Source organism: Platichthys flesus, chromosome 2 (assembly GCF_949316205.1).
Source record: "Platichthys flesus chromosome 2, fPlaFle2.1, whole genome shotgun sequence".
Taxonomy (NCBI): domain Eukaryota; kingdom Metazoa; phylum Chordata; class Actinopteri; order Pleuronectiformes; family Pleuronectidae; genus Platichthys; species Platichthys flesus.
Window position 1 is genome coordinate 18,403,378 of NC_084946.1, and position 20,024 is coordinate 18,423,401.

At 44.1% G+C, this 20,024-nt stretch overlaps 1 protein-coding gene across 1 annotated transcript in view; it reads right to left on the reverse strand.

Moving 5' to 3' along the window:
- cacna2d2a (calcium channel, voltage-dependent, alpha 2/delta subunit 2a) overlaps nucleotides 1–20,024 on the reverse strand; it is a 144,618-nt gene that overhangs the window by 45,599 nt on the left and 78,995 nt on the right. The window contains exons 5-6 of the mRNA XM_062404065.1: nucleotides 11,458–11,502; nucleotides 6,643–6,781 (exon numbers count right to left, since the gene is read on the reverse strand). Coding sequence (XP_062260049.1) covers nucleotides 6,643–6,781; nucleotides 11,458–11,502 — 184 coding nt within the window. The remainder of the gene's footprint in view (nucleotides 1–6,642; nucleotides 6,782–11,457; nucleotides 11,503–20,024) is intronic.

Consider the following 20,024-nt stretch of genomic DNA (forward strand, 5'->3'; position numbering starts at 1 on the left):
CTTCTAATTTTGTATTCTTTAATTTTTTGAATAAATTACAGAGAGAAAAAAATGTATTTCTGTTTGAATTGAAATTGCTGCTTCCACTTCTGTTTCTTCTTCTATTGTTTAATGGTGTCTCAACTTCCTGCAATTGGTCCAAAACACAAAAAGTTGTTCCACACTGCAAACAAACCAAACCCTGCCTCAGTTTGACCTGAATGAAAACCACCTCTTTTGGTCGGAGTAAATTTTGGCCAGTGTTCTGGTGAATGCTACGCTGCTGGCAATCATTAAAAACAGTATTTGCAACTGGCAGCACAGTCCAACCGCTGTTTGGGAGCAGTGTTGAAGAAGTGATTTCCAGGAAAAGAAGGGTAAAGGGTGAAACTATTTCAAAGACCTGGTATCAGATCGGTAAATGTGTGTTTCTTGCCGATGCCCTATATATGCAGTATTTCTGATGCTGGTACTGGTATCGGAAAACATCAATAGTTTGAGGTCATTACAAACCAACATCTGAATTTACCACCTCCTTTTCTATCTCTACAATGTCAGCCTAGTTCCTTTACATCTTCCCCTCTTCTCCCCTCTTTCCCTCTCTGCCTCTCCTCCGTCCCTCTTCCTTCATGGCTGCTTTGTGGCCTGGCCGAGTGTTAAAGTGCCTGAACCTAAAAGCTTTCATCCTGCAGGAGCAAACAGCAGCAACAGGAACTGGCAGCAGCTCACACATCACACAAAGCTAAGCTATGACAAAGTCTCAGCCTTTGCAGAATTTTGTTTTGTCTTTTTTAAGCTTTGGTTGAGGAAACCAACCAAGAAGGTGCTTTATAACCTGACTTATATTGTTTCCTGTTGTATATTTTAGTTTAGAAAGCCCTCCCAGAGAATCTGCTAGCAAATGAAGCTGCTGCATTAACTCATTATAAATTAATTTAATCATGATTAAAAATCATTTGAGGGAATCAAACAGTTTTACTCAGGAGTAGTATTTGTTGTTTGTTGATTCTCTGAGGAAAGGTGAATATTAATACAGAATAATACCTAAGGGAGAGATTTCACCCACCACACCTCCAGAGTGCTCCTCCAAAACAATTTTTCTAATTAAGCAAGAGCAGTAAATAACAAACACACCAAATGTAATTTGTGAGGCTGCTGGTGAGCGAAGTGGAGTTTGTTGTGCTGACTGTTCTAATTAGTGTGCGGGTGAATGATAGTGCCCCTTCACTGGGCACACACTATCGGGGATGAGATGGGTGAGGGGCGGAGAAAGAAAGATCTGTAACGTCTGTAACGTTTAGAACAACTGAAAATACAGAGTGCACTGTTACTAATGTATTTCCTCTCTTTCTAACTTCAAATCCTATTCTTCACTGCTTTATTACTCTTTTTGTTTTCTGTTTCATAATTCACTTTCCACACTTTTGAATCTGGTTTGACTTTGAGTTGGTTGACAGGGAAGCTTCCTGCACTTAATGGAACCTGAACCAAATACTGGATGTATGTGAAGTAAGTGGACAAATACACACACGGACAAACATCCGAGTAGGAATCGAACATGTGGCCACTGCAGGACTCGAGCCTCCCCATCCCTGCTCTATGTGAAGGAAATCTTTATGCTTCGAACTTAAAGATGAGAAGTTTAATATTACAGATATAAGCCAAAGGCTGAGTGGGAACAGTGACTAATGGGAGCCAGAGCTTATAATACGACTAAGTAACAAAGCATCACTCTCCTTCTTCTCACCTTCACATTCCCTTCCTATTGTGAACAGACCTGAGTCTGTCTATCAAATGTCGCCTTTGTCCCTCAGAGCCAGCGAAGCGGACTTCTCCCCAGATCCATTTTTAAAGAGGACGAGAGACATCAGAGGCAGTTTGACTCAAATTAAACCCCACAAATGCAAATCTCTCCTTCTTTACTCTCACACGACACTGCGTTGACTCGCTATCGGCTGTATCTGTTGGACTCATTTTTCCCCTGCACATTACACACACCCCATGCAATTTGCTCTTTACAAAGGTGAATTGGATGATTTCTTTTATTTATTTATTTTGTGCCAGCAGCTTCCCAGAAGGGACCCAGGCTTGGACCAGAGAAAATGGAGGCTAACAATGAAAGGGCAGGGAGTACACTCTCTTGTTAATTTAAGTCTCATGAATAAAAGCTTGTTTTAACCTCACAACACTTTCTTCACACTTTATCATACTTATGATGCTAATAACCCCCGGGGTTTGAGATAGATGCCCTCAGTGAATAACAGGGAATATTTCCTTGCATTCATTTTGGAATAATATTATGCAGGCCGCTGTTTTTAACAAAAACAAAACATAAACCGGTTTTCCGCAACATCAGAAAACAACCTGCTGTAACAAACTATACACAACCTGCCACACACCAACTGACAAGCAAACTAATTGAGCCAAGTTTAGACTGCACGACTCATCGGATCGTTGTGCACTTCAAACCACATGACCTGCTGTCGTTTGATCACGAGTCCTGCAGATGTGAGTTCATGCAACACGACTGACTGGTGACGGGGGGGGGGGTCCTACGTTGCCATAGTTGTCTGTAGTTGTCACTGACTCGTCTTAGTTATTTTGTCCTCTACAGACATAGGCAGAGTCTGCGACCTGTCAATGAGTTCGGACACAGAGATTGGCGAGTGCATATTGAATCCTGATTTTGCTCCAAACTTGAGCCTTTTCTCCGACTTCCTAAATTTGTTGCCGATTGGAAAATTGGAATAAAAACCGTGTAGCGTGAACTGGGCTAAAACCTCAGAGGAAATCGATGGTAAAAAGTAATGGAAGACTTTGGAAGTCTCTGATTGAACAATTAGACAGGCAAGTACAGGGGCGGGTGACGGTGGTGGTTGTGGTGATTGCCTGTGTGTGTCTGTGTGTGTGTGTGTGAGTGTGTGTGTGTGTGTGTGTGTGTGTGTGTGTGTGTGTGTGTGTTTGTGTGTGTGTGTGGTGGCTGGGATAATCACTCCATGCAAATCATTTAAGCTCTGCTCTTTCATCTGCACACACAGTTAACCAGTCCTCGCCATTCATTTGTGATAACCAAGTTTCTCACTGTGCTCGACTACAATAGCAAACTGACAACATGACGCTAGGCCTCTGGAAACGGCGCCGCATGCAGCGGATTTAAACTTCAAATTTAATGAAAGGACTTCCCACACTCACTGGTGGTTCTCTCTATACCCTGCTGGGAACAGTGGCTGCTCTTTGGAACACACACACACTAGTGTAGGCATCCAATATGTGTACACTGTACACACATAATTACTTCTTTTTCAAAAAGGCTGATATACAATGGTGTATATTTTCAACATATTGTAATGCACATGCAGCTGATGATTGACCCAATATGGCTTAGTATCCTCCATCTGCAGCACGGACTCCAATGTCCAATTACCAATGAGGTTCAAAGAATCTATAAAATAAAGAATGATTGCGTGATCCCTCACTGTTTTCATGCTTATTTTTCAGTTATTTTTAACGTTATATATCCAGAGGCCTTTCCTCAACAGTAATTTAGCAAATCACTGCCTGTTCTTCACAATGTCTGTAGCAGTCAGAAGGAGAAAACAACCCGTTTTTACCACGGATGACCCCGCCCACATCAATTTATTCCCCTGAGCCTGTGTTGCGATGTCCATCCTCTAATAAGCAATGATAATTAGAAGAAAACTGTATGAATGTTTGACCTAAGCTAATTAGAAAGTTTGCAGACTTGGCAGCAGGAATCAGCAGTGGGATAATGAATCATAAAATGGTTCATTACTGCGCTCAGGGAACACTCTCAATCTCAATAAACGGACATGGGGCCTAGCAGACAAATCAAACCAGGACGGATACACCGCCTCATTGAGCCGCTGAAAGGATCACAATCAAAAAAAAAGAAGGATATTTTTTTGCTATTATTAAAGTGTCTCTTCTCCTTCCATCCCCTCTCACCCCTTTCTTTCTATCTCTCAGTCTATCTGTGCCGTTCTCCAAGGACGCTCACTTTCATGTGACTGGAACTATAAGAAGCCATTTTCTGGAAAACAGCCAATTTATGCAGTACATTAACAATGTGTACAAATCAAAGTGAACTACATTAAGTGTGAGTGCTAATAAACAACAGTTGTGTATTTCAGAATAACCGTGAAGCATTGTGAGCTGTACTTTGGTCTGCGCTCCTTTATATAGTTTTCAGTTCTCTGCCTTTCCTCTGGCCTCCCCCTGAGGAACAAGCACTCAATCTGCCCACTCACATCACTTCTTCCCTCTGCTCATCCTTTACCCACAGACACAACGTAGATCCAGACCTCTACAGACCAAGAGGACAACAATCCGCCCACATCAGTTTCCTCAGACATCCTCTCCAAGGCACCCTGCAGGCTCCCAATGGCAGGACCAGAGGAGAACTCCACACACAGAGAACAGTCCACCTTTTACCATGTCTCTCTGAAACTACTGAAACTCTACAAACCTGAACCCTGAAGTAAAGTTCTGCTGGAGAAGTTAATTTAAACAGTGACTCACTGATAATACTGAGCTGACTAGTTGTCTTTGTCCCTTGAAAGCAATCGGTAGTTACTTTTTGTATGTTCTGTTAAACTAGACAACTACCAAAAAACTAGAATAAACTACCGATGCCGGCTTTGGAAATACCTCTTCTTGAAAATGCTGTTTCGGGAAATTGGCGAGCAAGCAAATACATGCTCTGATCCAATTCCACGTCTTTCAACTATATTAGCTCCACACATATAAAACTCCAATTCCTGGAAATCACTTCTGCTGCTCCAGAACAGCAGGTGCCATGTACTGCCACTGGCAAGTACTGTTTTTAGAGCAGTGAAGAAGAAAAGATTCCCAATAGTGTAGCATTAGCCAGTGCAGCAGCAAGGATTTGGAAACCACATCAAAATGACAAAAAATGATAGATGCTAACGTGTAAAATCTTTGGAGTTTCCCTTTAACTTTGTCTACATTGCACTTTTATCATGTCAAGACTGATGATTGAAAATTCTACGTTTGTGTCATTTGGTTTGGTGGCAAAGCGTCTTTAAGAATCTGAGCAGCAACATGTGTTTCATTACTGTTTTGTTTTTTTAAAACACCAACACCTAAAACACAACGCACGTTCATAATGGAGTTGGCAACAAATAGGCGGTTGACAATCTCAGCACAGCAGATTGCACAATGGGAGCTAGCAACACAACATCAATAGTAAACATTTCCAGAGAAGGGAAGAGAAAAAAAAAGATATTCTATGCACTGTACCACTCTACTTGTCTGGTCTCCACCAGGCTCAATCAAGAGGCCTCTATTCTCTGGGTCATATCTTCAGACAGGGGAACCAGAGCTGGCACAAAATGGCTCCGGGAACAATGTGCAGGCCTGATTGCTCTATTGTGAGTTAGCCGTGGCCTTTGACATCTCCTCCTGAACCAGGAGTGTCTTATTCAGTCAAGATTTGTCTGGAGACACAGCTGGAGAGCATTGTTACAGGAAAGGGCCATACACTGCCTCTTCAACAAAGACGGCAAAGAGCTCGACAATAAAAAAAAGAAGAAATTTGACCACGGCGAAAATGTCTGCCTGCTGCAGCTTCTGGTTTCTGAATATTTAAAGAGGCCGGGACAGAGCGTCCAAAAGGTAAGAGGTGGGTAACAGAGGGAACGTGCCAAGAAAAATCAGAGTCCCCCAAGGTACATGTGTTCCCTTTGTCCATTTGGCAGCTGCAGACTAAGGAGGGTGTTATGGCCGCGGGGCAGAGCGGTGCCAGACACGAAGGGCAGGGCCCGCAAGTGACACAGACAATGCCCATGTGTTAAAAAAAGAAAATACAGTAGGAATGTGGTGTGAGGGAGCGTCTGTCATCTAAAATCATGTTAGTGTGCTAAACTGCAGGCTGACATAAAAAGAGGGAGAGACTGAGCTAACGTGCCGGAGAGGTCGAGTCAAAGGATCTATCCATGACCAAGCAGTTTGTGTGACAACCAGGAGATGTGGTCGTGCACACGACACATTCAAATAATACAGTACTTTTTTTATCTTCTAACAGGGGGCAACAAATAGAACAAAATCCAATGATGAAAAATTGACAAGCAGGTTACATGCTAACTGTAAGAGATCATTCAGCAAACAAAACAGGCTGTGAGCACCCACCCATTATCTGTTATCTGACTTACACTTCTTCACACAATGCAGAAAATGGAGAAATATAAAGAGACACATTTTTACAAAGGGATAAATGACCCTTCATTCTGGTGGGGAAAAGAAGGAATTAGCAGTTCTGGCTAAATATGTGATGACCTATTTTGTTCTTAATAAGTATTGTTGTTGTGTTTGTTGATATGATTCTTTGATTGTCTTCTTTAATCATCTTGGCATCACATGTAAATGTCAGGCTAATAAAGATGACTGAACTGCATTGAATAGAGACAAACAGCAGTCACTCCAATTAACCCAGGCTGCATGTCTTTGGACTGTCGGTGGAAATTGGAGAAAACCAAGGCAGACACAAGGAAATCATGCAAACAGACCTGGAAGGCCGTGAGGTTCAAACCCTGAAACTTCTTGCTGTGAGGAATTTCTTTATCTGGTGTAAAGTCACTCACTCACCAAAACAATCATGACGAGAATCCGTTGTTATGTACTTACAGCCTTTGTATATGTCTGTAGGAATCTGGACCGCACTGGCCGAGTAGTTGACCTTGTTTTTGAAGTTTGGATCGTCCACAAACTCCAGCTCCAACGAGGAGGTGCTATCCAGCAGGCTCTCCTCTTCTCCGTCCTCCGCCTGCATGCACACACAAACACAAGTGCGCACACACACACACACAGACACACATATCTGAGTGAGCAAACAAACACAAGTGGATAGAAAAACAAGGGAAACATGCAAATATGGTACCGTCTCTTTGTGGCTTTATCGAGACCATCTGTGGCTCTGGTACAAATGATGAATCTGATCTTACTTTCTAACGCACATGTAAGCTGCTTTCAGACGTGCACCTAACTCCAGACTTTTTCCTGAAGTTGTCCAGTGGGGCTATTTATATATTGATGAAATGTCAGAGTTGGCCAATGCTAGAATAGAAAAATTCACAGCGAGCGAGTGGGTGTGTCGACAGCATTTCTAAATCGTGACTCAACAGAAAAAAAAATGCAAATATCTCACAATGCCATACACACACAAACAAAAGCACATGATTTATACAGCTGACTTCATACACCGTGTTCTAAGCAGGCTCCACCCCTCACCTGAAAGTTCTGGACATTTTCCTTTTGTCGTGAACCTGCATAATCTCCTGCTACATTATTCATACGTGAAAGACAAACTCCGTACCAATTTGAAGGCCATTTTCTACAGTTTATTTACAAAAACGGCTGAAATCACACAGCCTTCAGGTACCGTTAAGCATATAAATATCAATTAATGTGACTTTTCTCCGCCTTTAGGTTTCGGCTCTTTTTATTTCCTCCCTCTCATCAGAGAACGGCAGCAAGTATCAGAGCAGACACCAAGCAGAGAGAGTCATTAGTACCCGAGATGACTTATCACAGACACTCGAGGTGCCGTGCAAATTAACCCCAACAATAACTAGCAACCGGCGCCACTTAATCACTGTTTAGTCTCCCATCCGTCTGAATGATAACGTCTTTCCTAGCGCTGTCTCCTCTCTCTCGCCTGCGCCTCTTAAAACCAATCAAAAAAGAGACTAAACCTGAATAGAAAGGTGTCGGCTCCTGTTCGTCTTCTCAGTCGTGGGGCATTCTACACGACGAGAAAGACCGGCACAGATATTGCATCGGGAAAAGTGTCAGATATCAAAGAAAGACAGGAGATAAAGAAAAAGGCAAAAAAACTGACATTTAAACTTTTTATCTAGATATGTTATCAATAGAGTACAATCTGTGCCTGTTCCCACAGGAGGAACTGATTGTGGGATGTTGAGGGAACGAAATGGCAGCGAGATAGAACGTCCCTCTCCGGCTGAGTTTATTAACTTAGTCTTGATCTTGCTCACTAAAGAACCCTGTTAGATACGTTCTAAGGAAGCAGCACGTAGACCAGCCAGGCAGGTCGCCTCTACAACATCAAGATTCAAATATTAAAGCGTACGATGTGGAGTCGTGGAGGGATCTTGGTGAAATAAAGACGATTAAACTAATGTGCGCTCATGCACCGAGCTCTGTGATTCAGCGCTGTGGAGAAGTAGCCCTCAGCACAGTGAGGCGTCTTGCCTCTATCATTCTCCCTTCATTAGTCATCCTCCATCAGCCTTCATTTATTGGATATTTGTAAAACAAAAACTAATATCGCTGGTCATTCCGCAAGCACTCCGGCTGCTGCAAAACAAATTTGACTTTAAAAAAACAGCTTGTGAGTTTCATTTAAATAGAGTGGCATGGGTTAACTGGATCTGACGTGTTATGGACTATTTTGGTTTTTTGTTGATGTTGTTTTTTGAGGGGGGAGAAATTAAATCAAAACCCCATGTCCATGGCATAAACTGATTGATGGGCCAACTCTAATTGACTATTAAAATGCAATTACAAGCTGTCGGTGGGACGAGCCGGGGGATAGTTGTGCTTAAGGTCCTGTTGAAAGTCACCATAAGAACAGTTGTGTTCCATCAGTGCTGTGATGGAAACCAGTTCATGATATGGATGTGAGACATGTCAGGACGGGTGAATATGACCTGGGTGGAAAGACCTGACAAACAACTCATGGCTTATTTTGCGTGATTCATTTTGTTATTTTATATACTTTCACTGTTAAATGTCATTGTTGAAAGCCCTGTTCACAAAACAACGTATTATTATCATCAAATTAAGTTTGGTAAAAGCAGTTCATTTCTCTTAACCTTAAATCTGAGAGCATTTTAGAAATAAAGCACATATATATCGCTCTAACTCAAAGTTAAAAAACAACCAGGGCAAAGGTTTAAAAAAAAGAATGAGTGTTAATGTGCAGCTACTCAAAATAATGGTTAATTTGAGCATTTACTGTAGAACAAAAAGACCGAGGGGTGTTTTTGTCAAAGTTCATCTGACGGATCATTAACATAAGGTAAGATGTTGTCCGACAGCAAATAAAGTAAATATGTGGCCGTCAGTTGACTAATGGTACAAGTGTTGTGTTGTGATCTCCTGTTCTAATTCAATAAGGATGTTTTAATTTGAAAGAAAAGTAGGATCAAAGTAGGACTCAAGATGTAGAGGAGTAAAATGTACCGTTGAATACAAATACTTGAGTCACAGATGAACAGAGCTTCCGATCCTTCAAATAAAGTTTAGTTGAGATTTGTTGACACACTTTTGCGACTGACTACCAATTAACATTAAACCTGATTGGTTTTTTTCACCATCATTTACTGTAAGGTTGAGGTGTTTGTTTATCACTCAGTCTGACACTAATTCTGTCAATGTCGGGCAGGGAGGAGGTTTTTCTTCTTTTTTTTTTCTCTCTTTCTTTCTTCAGAAGAGCCCAATCATAATTAACCAAGGCAGCATCTAATTAGCAACGGAATAAATCCACACAGGAAAGACTGATTGGTTCATTTTCTTCAACCATCCAGCACCTGTTTTGCTCAATTCATTACCCAATTTGTTAATTTTTATCTCCCCCATTCTCGCGGTTTAATTAAAGGCTGAAGAGGCCAGAGATGACATTTTGAAGATTCTCTCGCTCCCGCCCTTCAGCCGACCAGGGCTAACCTGGAACCTGCTGTTTGTGACCCTGTGTGTGTGTGTAGCACGTGTGTGTGTGTGTACGCTTAATTGATCGAGTGCAAGAAAGACCAAGAGAAAAATGCAGCTCTTGAAACCGACATAATATTACATAAACAGTTGCTTATGACACATTTACTTAACAGACAAGTAAAGTAAATTAGTGCCTAAGGATATGATTAACAACATTTTTCTGCCTGGGTATTGAAAGCATTGCAGTGAACGAGGGATGACGTAGACTAAAAATAGAATTACATTTTTGCATATCGCAGAATGCTTTCCCTGTTAACATCTTTTATGGGGGCTGATTTTATACATCTATTTTTATCTGCCAGAAATAAGACTTGAAAGTGACTATATAATTCTATTTTGGGAAAATTTTGTTAAATAGTGGAGAGGTAAGGAATTAAAAATAAAAGTTAAGTCTGTGTGTGTAGTAATGGGAAATGGTAATGCATGCATTTGTGTAAACCTAAACGCGAGGGTGGATATCAGACATGCTTTGGCACATTTTGACTTTTAAATGATCACATTACACTTTCATATCGAAGGTACAGTGACAAGTGGAGAAATTAACAGGGTTTAGAGTACAGGATAATGAACAGAGGAGACAGGGCTTGGATAAGAGAGTCTACCAGTCACTTACCTTCAGTGAAACTGAATTCTCATCATATCTTTCTAATAGTACAGCGTTTTCACCCCGGCAGTGGAGACTTAATTGAAAAAGGTCATCATGGGAGGAATCAAGATTCGGCAAAAGGTGTAACTAGTGGGCGGATTTTGGGATTGCAGGGATGACGAATGACCCCTGTGTGACCTTCGCTGCCGTCTTTTGGTGGCGGTAAGGATGCTAAAGTGGGGGGGTCAGGGGGCGTGTCACTGGCTCGGCCTCAGTGTGCCATGTTAATGATGACCGATGTTCTCCAATTAGATGTGCTGACAGGCCCTAAAGCGCTGTGTCATTAATCACAGGAGTGGTGTGCACAAAGACAAAATCACACCATGATTTATTGCTGGCGCGCCTTCCTTCCTCACTCTCTTCTCCTCTCTATCTCACTCTCTTCCCATCTTCTGGCGCTTTGGTGATCTACAGGGGGGGGGGGGGGGATTCTCGCACTCCTCCATGAAACTTAATCAATCAGTCGGGCCGAGGCTGTGAGCGGGACGTGTCCTGAGGAGAAACTAAAGGTGGCAGCACGCCTGGAGGAAGTGCCACCGCTGACTCGCGTGTCTTCTGTGGAGGAAGCTGCATCACTCAGCCCGCAGGCCTCGCCCTGAATGTCATTTATACTCTTCAGTATGATTGACATGCATGGCAGGGATTGTGTTCTGGTATATAAAAGCGTGATGCAGGCTTGTGTATTGTGCAAGGGGGTTCTTGAAGGGCACAGAGGGCTGCAGCTGACACGGTCCGGGTCTGGGGTGAGGAGAAAGAAGTTGGACTGGGGGAGGACAGCTGAAGTCACTGTCACATGCACGTCGGCCTTGCTCCTGCTCTGTCAGACCGACTCACCATAAAGCAGCGTCACCTCACTAACACACACAGACAGCCCGGGGGTCTGTGACCGGAGGCGGGGCGGGGGAGAGGGGGGCATCAACATCGCAGGGGCCATGGGGGAGAGGGTGGGGTTGCTGGCAGAGGGTGGCAGGGGTGGGAAGTGTGGGGGGGGGGGGGGGGGGGGGGATTCGAGGGTTTGAGGCAGGCAGGCGGGGGGGGGGAGCAGTCCGTACTGTACTCACATAGTCTGAATCCGCTTTGGAATCGTAGTATGAAATGGCATTCTCCTGTGCAGAAAAGAAAAGTGAAAAGACAGATGATGAGAGAAGATATAGCAGCGGCGACAACAGCCCCCGACTCTTCGCGGTGGTGAGCGAGAGAGTCGTGGTTATATTCCATCACACTGTTCAGCATGAGAATATAATCAGCATCACAGAACATTGGAGGAGTAGTGTGATGTGGAATGACAGTCATGAAGAGGCACGCAGATAGCTGCAGAGATATTGAAGGATGTAACACATCTGGGAGATGCTATTGTTAATAAGATGCAATGTGGTATGGGGCACATGTTCGCACCTGTGTTGAGAGAACACCGCAGGAACATTGTCATGTGTTGTGAGGAAATGTCGGTTTGTGTGGCGCCGCGTGGTATGAGCTCAGATGTGTATGGAGAGAGAAGAATAAACTCAAAATATTCCCCTCTCTGGGAGTCTTATCAGCCTCAGCTGGCTGCGCTCCGAGTCTGGGCAAACAGCTCTCACAGGAGGAGCCAAGCAGAAAGAGGAAAAGAATGTGAATTCATGCCATTGTGTTACCTTATTTTGCTCTAATTACCCAACTAAACTTCCCAGTCGGCAGCTGAAGCCCCTCAGCACCAAGCTCCCGGCCTTTAAACCCCAAGCAGGGCCCCTATAGAGGGGCTGCAGGCCTGCCTTCCTCTTCTCCTTTAAACCGCCGTCCTTATCTCCCCCAGAAGCAGGTGTGAGGGCGGACAGGGGCTGCATGGTGCGAGCGAGCGGCGTCTGTGGGGCCCGCCTCATTATCATGAGAGAGGCTGGCTGAAGATGCACTCTCAAGGGCACCGCAGTGACTGACTTGCCCTCACTGGAAGAACTGTGGTCATGGTCTAATGAGGGAGAACAACAGACGGAGGAAGAGAGAGTCCTCTGCACCGGTACAGTAAACGTTACAGCTCAAACTCACTCACTTTCTCTGACGATACTTTGTCTCTTTTCTTTCCCCCTCTTTTTTCTCGAATTCGCCATGTTTCTCCCTCAGCCACAAACACACACATTGCACTTGTGTTACTCTTACAGAAACACACACACACACACACATACAAACCCACACACTTAAAGAACATGCACATGGATTTTCTGTCTGTCTGCCCTCATCTTCCCCGCAGTCCCCCTTCGTCATGAGCCTGTGTTCTTGGCCGGCCTCCAGCGCCGATCAGACAATTAGTCATCGTCTCATCTCAGTCTCCAACAACTCACCCGGGAATCAAAGCTCCCGCTGACACCAACGGTGGGGGACACCAGTCTGCTCGGACGCAGATCGTGTCTCTGGGGAAACGAGAGTGGACGAGACAGAGGAGGAGCACGATCTGGCTCCTCAGCACCTCCTGAAACATCTCCTCAACTTACCAGCACTCCCTCTCTCCCTCCCCCGGCTGTACATGAGGGATCAGGGGCGAGGATGGGAGGAAAGGAGGTGAGTGGCGGGATCACGGCGGATCATTCTGGGAGTGCATTTGGGCTTAGTCGGGGAGTTAGGATGGAGGCTGAGGTCAGGGCGATATGAAGGGGATGAATTGAGAGAGATGGGTGGTGTTGGAGGGACGTGGGTGCAGTGGGGGGAACGAGCTGCCAGGGCTAAAAATAGCCTGTGCCTCTGCAGAGAGAGGAGAGAGAGAGAGAGAGAGAGAGAGAGAGAGAGAGAGAGAGAGAGAGAGAGAGAGAGAGAGAGAGAAAGAGAGAGAGAGAGACTGTGGCAAAGCAACAGTGTTGTTGTGTCTGCCAGCAGGATTGATCTGGAGACCGGTCCTGCTTAGACCGGTCCCTCGCTTCTGAAGAGTTTACCCTCACTACTGCAGCATTACAACTCATTATTCAGAACTGTTTCTGTAAATAAACACCCAGGGGACACTGTCCAGCAGCTTTACTCCAACAAATAATACACAAAAAGCTGGAGAGACTTCAGTATGTGGTCCAACAGCACTTTGTAGAAACTTCATCACGTCGTTGTTATTTTGTAAACTTCGCTAATTGCAAAGAATACCATAACTAAAAGCCTGAATATATACAAGAAGATTTCCCCATTGAGGGACATATTGAAAATATGCATTCATGTAAAGGCTCCTACACTGGGCATAAGGGCTCATTAGATGGTTGGATGTACATAAAACACAGTGAATCATATGTGACGGCCTTAGCAGTCAAGACAAATTACACCAATTCAACATATATATTAAATTTGGGACAGATGTGTGTATAGATAATAACTTTAATCATAGTACCTATTTGAGAAAAAGGTCACAAAGTGCCTCACAAAATCCAAGGCAAAAAAACGAATGAACTCGAATAAAAAGACACTCAACTCTATTCAATTTTAACCACCAAATTGTAACATAATAAGGTCAAGAGCTTAACATCTATAGAGAAACCCAACAGCTCCCACAATGAGCAGCACTGTGTGTGACTGTGGAATCCATCCATCCGTCCATCATATATACTGCTTATCCTTCTGAGGGTCACAGGGAGGCCCGAGCCAATCCCAGCTGACATTGGGCGAGAAGCAGGTTACCTTTCGAACAAGTCCCCAGCAATGTGTTATGCAGCTCCATCATGAAACAGTGTGTTTTAGAAAAATATTGTGTATGTCTCCAGGACAGTTTGACCTGGCTTTTTACCCAGCAGCCCCTTTCTGAAACATTTTATGTTGCTTTCTTCCTTTTATTGGTACTGTGTGTATGCACAGCTGGACAGCCATGTTTGTTGGCAAACACATAATTAAACACTTATCACTGCAGCCACATTAAAGTGAGTCAAAGCCATTTATCCTATGTATAAATGCTGATTCTAAATGGCTAATAGCAGGGCAGTAATGTCCTATGTAGATCTGCAATAATTTCGATTGGGCGCAGCAATTATGTGAGTGCAGTGTAAAAATAATCATCTCTTTGTAAACACTACCGCTTCAACTCAGTTAATAAACAATTTGTACTTGAACTTGTGGGTCTAAAGTTGCTGCCATTGCAATATAATGAAAATGAAACCGATAAACATAATTACACGAGCACAAGTGTAACAACAATTGTACTAATTAACGCAACAACCTCCAACCACATAATCTGACAAGCAAACACACACACACACACACACACACAGAAGAGGTGGCTCCATGTGGATGAGTCCTAGGCCACCGTGACCCTGTGAGCAGCCCCCGGGGCTGCATGGCCATCTGCTGCGGCTGGTCACAGGCCTCTACGGGCTCAGGGTCAGGGTTAAACACATGTCTGATACAACACCAAGCCAAACCCCCCCCCCCCCCCCCCTTGTCTCTCTGCAGGCCCTGTGCATCCCGCCAGTGCATAGACATAAACACAGATCAGCCACAACTTTAAAAACGACTGAGAGGTGAATGGAATTACATTGATTATCTCATTACATGGGAACCTGTCGATGGGCGAGATGAATTCGGGGGTGAAGGTGTAGGAAGCAGGACGAATGAGAAGTTTGAAGACATTAACTTCTCTGACAAGGGCCGGATTGTGATGGCGATACGACTAAGTCAGAGCTTCTTACTGGGCGATCCTGGTGGTTGGAACCTACCAACAGTGGTTCTTCTTGATGCTGAATATAATAGAATGGTTTCAAAACCAAAAGCACCTGGAATAAGAAGTCAGGCGTCAGAATTGGATCCTGCAGTAGTGGAAGGAACTGCTCGGTCTGACCAGTAAAGTGACATCATTAACAGCATTAAGTAACCTTTTCTGATTAAGTTTCATTTAAAACATTTTAACAGTCCTGCAAGGGTCATAGTAAAGATCAAACCAACCTTTCTATTGTAATGGCCGGAACTCCTCTTTGACAAGGAATCTGATATCAGAATGATGATGATGATGCTACTCGCAGCTATTTCTTTTATGTTTGAGCTGGTAAATCTCAAACAAATACATTTCTTTTCTCAGGCTAGGACTTCAACATTTTTTACCATGTCAAGCTCAGAATGTGTTGGGTGTTATGTTGTGTCACAGAAGGACAGAGAGAATAACGGAAAATTGCTTTTACATCGTTTTTTTTTTTTTTTTTCAATAACCTGTGTCACATCAATAATCCACCCTTTTGTCTTCGCAGCTAATCCAGTTCGGCTGCATGTTCACAGCTGTAATCTCGGCACACTGGCTTGTCTTTTACCGTCATGTGACTGGTCTTTAAAAAGGCAACAATCCAAATCTTCGTTCTTTTCTTACTTGTCGACAAAAACGACTTTGTGCGTCGTGTCGTTGACCGTGACCTGAGCCAAAACAGGACGCCTTAAAAGACGTGTTAGGGTATGTGTCTTTTACCTGGGGAAGAGATTATCTGCTGGTACATCCTGCGGCTGAATGTTTTGACATTGTTAAATCAGGCCGAGAACACATCCGTTCATGCTAACGTATTCCCTGATGGCAGTGGCCTCTGTCAGCTACACTGCCAGTCCACCATGCCCTGGTGGGCTTTGGTGACACAAGGTGGACCGGCACGATTTTCGGCAGGCGGTTCAAATGTCGTGTTTGATCAATGCATAATACATAATCCCTGTGGATACAGATACCAATATTCGGTAAGTATACACTTTATAGAGAGAGGGTGTGAGAGCTATAGAGAGCTGTGGGTCCACGCTCACACAACAGACGCACACACACAGAAACACACCGTCTGAGAAATTCCCACTGACACAAAGTGCTATCAGTAAATTGAATCTATCATGCTGAGTGGACCAACAAATTCCAAACAGGAGACAAACACTGAGGTCAGGTGATGATCTCCAGCCCCTCCCCTACATCAATCACCCCGCGCTCATCTCCTCCACTCCCTCCCTCCTCTCCTCGCTCCTTATCTCGATCTGCCTCCTCCTCTCCTCCCCGCCCTGTCTTATCTTCATCTCCCCCAATCTCTCTATCCTCAACGCCAGCCTCCCCTCGCCAATTTCAGATTTCAGCAAAAGCAACAGCACGTAGGTTAGATGCCTAGTGTTGCCATGGAAACCGCCCCTCCGCTCTGGATCACAATGTGACTTTGTCTCCCCTCGCCACGGCTACAGCGTCTGACCCGACACAGGCCCGCTGATCCTTCGGTCGTCTGTCAGTCCGTCGAAACTAAGAAGTCGTTCTCCTGCCAGCGTGTGCTTCATGTCATTGGGACGTGCTGCAAGTTATTTCGGGCTCATCTTTAGCTGCGGTAGCAAACATTGTAACTTTCTAACTCCTCTTTGCTCGGTCAAAAGCATGTAAAGCCCAAATTGATAAGTGAAGATGGATGACAGTGAAACAGAGGATTGAAAAACGGCTGCTAAATACCAAACACTGTCGTAGGTAGGGGTACATCCCCTGACTGATTGTGGACGCCGGGTCTAAGTGTTTGGAATTGGAATCTGTGAGCTCTCACAGTGGGTCGGCTGCGACGGGGTGACATTTGAGTGTGAGACAAGTGCTCCATCATGGGTGGGGACAGATTACAGTCATATTCATATCTCCTCTGGACACCTGCTAATGATTTTATAATTACAGAACACACTCGGTGCCTGAGCCGTACCCTAGGGTGTGCACACAGGCATGGAGGAACAAACACACACACAGACACACACACCGTCTTCCACACACTCTCTCTCTCTCTCTCTCTCTCCTGGCCCCCGATAGTCTAGCAATCATTCCCGGCACCAGTTTCCCTAATGGAAGCTGACATTATATCAAACACAATAAAGGATTTCATTCACTGCTCTTCATTAACCCACGCACAACAGCCAATAAGGTACACACACACACACACACGCACACGCAGCTCACTTTCCAACCAGAATGAAGAAAGAAAATCTAAACAATGTAATTTGGCTGCAGATGAGAAGTGCTTATTTAAAGTAGCAAACCTGTTACGGAGCTGTATACATTTGAACTCCTTTTCTTATCTCCCACACTCCAGTCGCTCCTCCTGTCTCTGCCCATCTCTCCTTCCATCTCTCTATTTCCACAGCGTGCTCCAGATGCCGTGAACGCAACACATTCAAACTAGATAAACACCAGGCCTTATTAGCTGCTGAGACCTGTCCCATTACCGGAGGAATGCAATCTTCCAGGCCGAGCACATACGGTAAACTCCAGTGCACGTACCCAACACACACACACACACACACACACACACACACACACACACACACACACACAGTTGCATTAAGTAATAGATGACTGACTTCCAATTTCTTCTGCAGACTGAAACGCATAGGAAACATATAGACTACTAGGGCATACATGCTGATAGGAGTGACATTAGAATGAAAATTACAAAAACACAATGAGAAACTAATTAGTTTGGCTCACTTCCTTTCGTTTATGAGACCCACGGATTCGTACACGGGTGAAAAGGTGAGCTCGTGAAATACGGTTTTCAAGCAGAGGTGAATTAATCATAGACATGTAGGGAAATCTAAGAACCCTTGTTGAAGAACTTTGATCTTGAACTGCAGAGGTTGCCTGTGGATTAAATATGAAAACTGGTTCTTTGGTCGTGCGGTTTTGATGAAAGGAATGTTAAATCAATTACTGGGGCAGGTACAAGACCGATTCACAGAACTGCAGAAAAAAACATTTGAGAATAAGGGCAAAGCTTTTACTGTCTATTTGTTGTTGGTTGGTTTAGATGCTTGTTTGTTAACAAGTTTACGCAAGAAAAAGAAGCTCCTTCACACAGGGCGTTCCCTGGTATTCACTTCTTCTGTGAGGGGTCATGAAGTTTTAACTCCCCAGTGCATATTCTTGAAACTTTGGGGTGCTGTCAAATTGTATTGTGATTTATTGGCAGAGGGGTTACTCCAATCAAAATAGTTGTAAGTTAATTAAACTCCTCTCTAAATAATGAAACTATAACATCAATCAAGTTCTGTTGTTTTATACTTCAGTAGTTTTAGTTTACACAATATTTGACAAAGCAAGCACTTGATTATCTTAGCATATAAATTTGTTACAGGAGCAATATAAATCCAGCAAAGATTACAAGATTATTGGTGCAAAGCTACACACAAATAATTATGTACCAAACAAATTAAACTAAACAATGAAAGAGTATCTAAGTTGTTGCAGTTGATTATTGGAAAGCTACAGATTTAATGGTCACCGTCTCCTGGTCCTATCCTCAGAAGGTATTTTTTCACTGTCACATCACATAACAAATGAGGCTTAGTTATAGTTCTTCCTGAGCAGGCCTCCTACGTTGCGTGTTTGAGGTTTTGTCTGTTTTCTGGTCTCAACCACAGGGTTACAATAAAAAAAGGCCTATTCATAATGTCAAGTCAATAGAGAGTCAACCAGCAAACTGGAAACTAAACTGATGGCCTGGAAGAAAGCGAGAGCGAGGGGGGGAGCTCAGCGAGCCATTGGGCGAGAGTGAAACTCAGATAAAGGAGTGCATGACGGAGGCCTTGGGCGGGGCTGCCTCCCTCTCCCTCGCTCTCTCATTGGCATGCTCCGCATCCCCAGGCTTTTAAGCGATTAGGGGGCCGCTGAGACCACGGCGTCCAAGCATAGCTCCATGCAGATGTTCATTTGTATGCCAATAAACAAATGTGCCCCCAGATTAAAGCTCCAATACACAGTGCAAATTCAGCAAAGTGAATGACATTCTCCATGCACATCTCATCAATGTCTTGCTCCTCATCAGACAGAGCGCCATGAACTCCTGCGAACTGCACGCTCACTTCAAAGACTCTCACTCAGATAGGCGGCAAACCACCAGATAGAGGGAGCGAGGGGAGGAGAGAAACAGGGCGAACAATTGAGGATGGGAGAAGTCTAAATTAAAAATACATAATTTGAAAAATATTAAGGTTACACACTCCATGGTTTAATTTCATGCCCCCAATTTGGCCCCATGAATCTGCAATTTCTTCGCTTTAAATCTTTCTTTGTAAACATCCTGCAGGTCACAGAATCCCATTTTTCCTCTTCTGTGCCGTCTCTTTCTTTCAGAGCCTGACACTTCCCCTTGGTAAAAAGCAGTTAAATCAGTCTGTGGATATTCCAGGCCTGCGATAAGGAGAGGAGGCTTTGTCCTCCTGCACTCTGGGTAATGCCGCTCTGCATTGTTGGCTGACAGGGCTCTGTTGAGGAGCAGGTTTTAACACCGATAGCATCACCACAATGCATGGACACAGGGCCAGATAAAAAGCCTATCCAACATGACAGACGCATGCCAACATCTCCCAAACAAGAACTCAATCTGATCATCAGAGAGGAAGCAGGGAAGAGGCGCTGCAACACCAAATAAGGACAAATAAGATAAACAGGTCATGGCGATTTTTAATGCCATCATTGGATTCCAGGGGAAGCTGATAAAGCAAATAGCCTTTTTTACAGCATTCATAGCTGGGAATACCATATCAGTGTGAACCTCCCTGTCCAACCACGACGCAGCTTGTTACGACACTCCACATCTCCTTGGGAGGGCTTTTCATTTCGCTCATCTTTTTCCGCCATTTTACCATCGCAGGTCCTCAGAGTCCTGAAGACGCCATCCCCTCAGTCAGGGCCGGACCGAGAGTGGCCAATCAACAATCA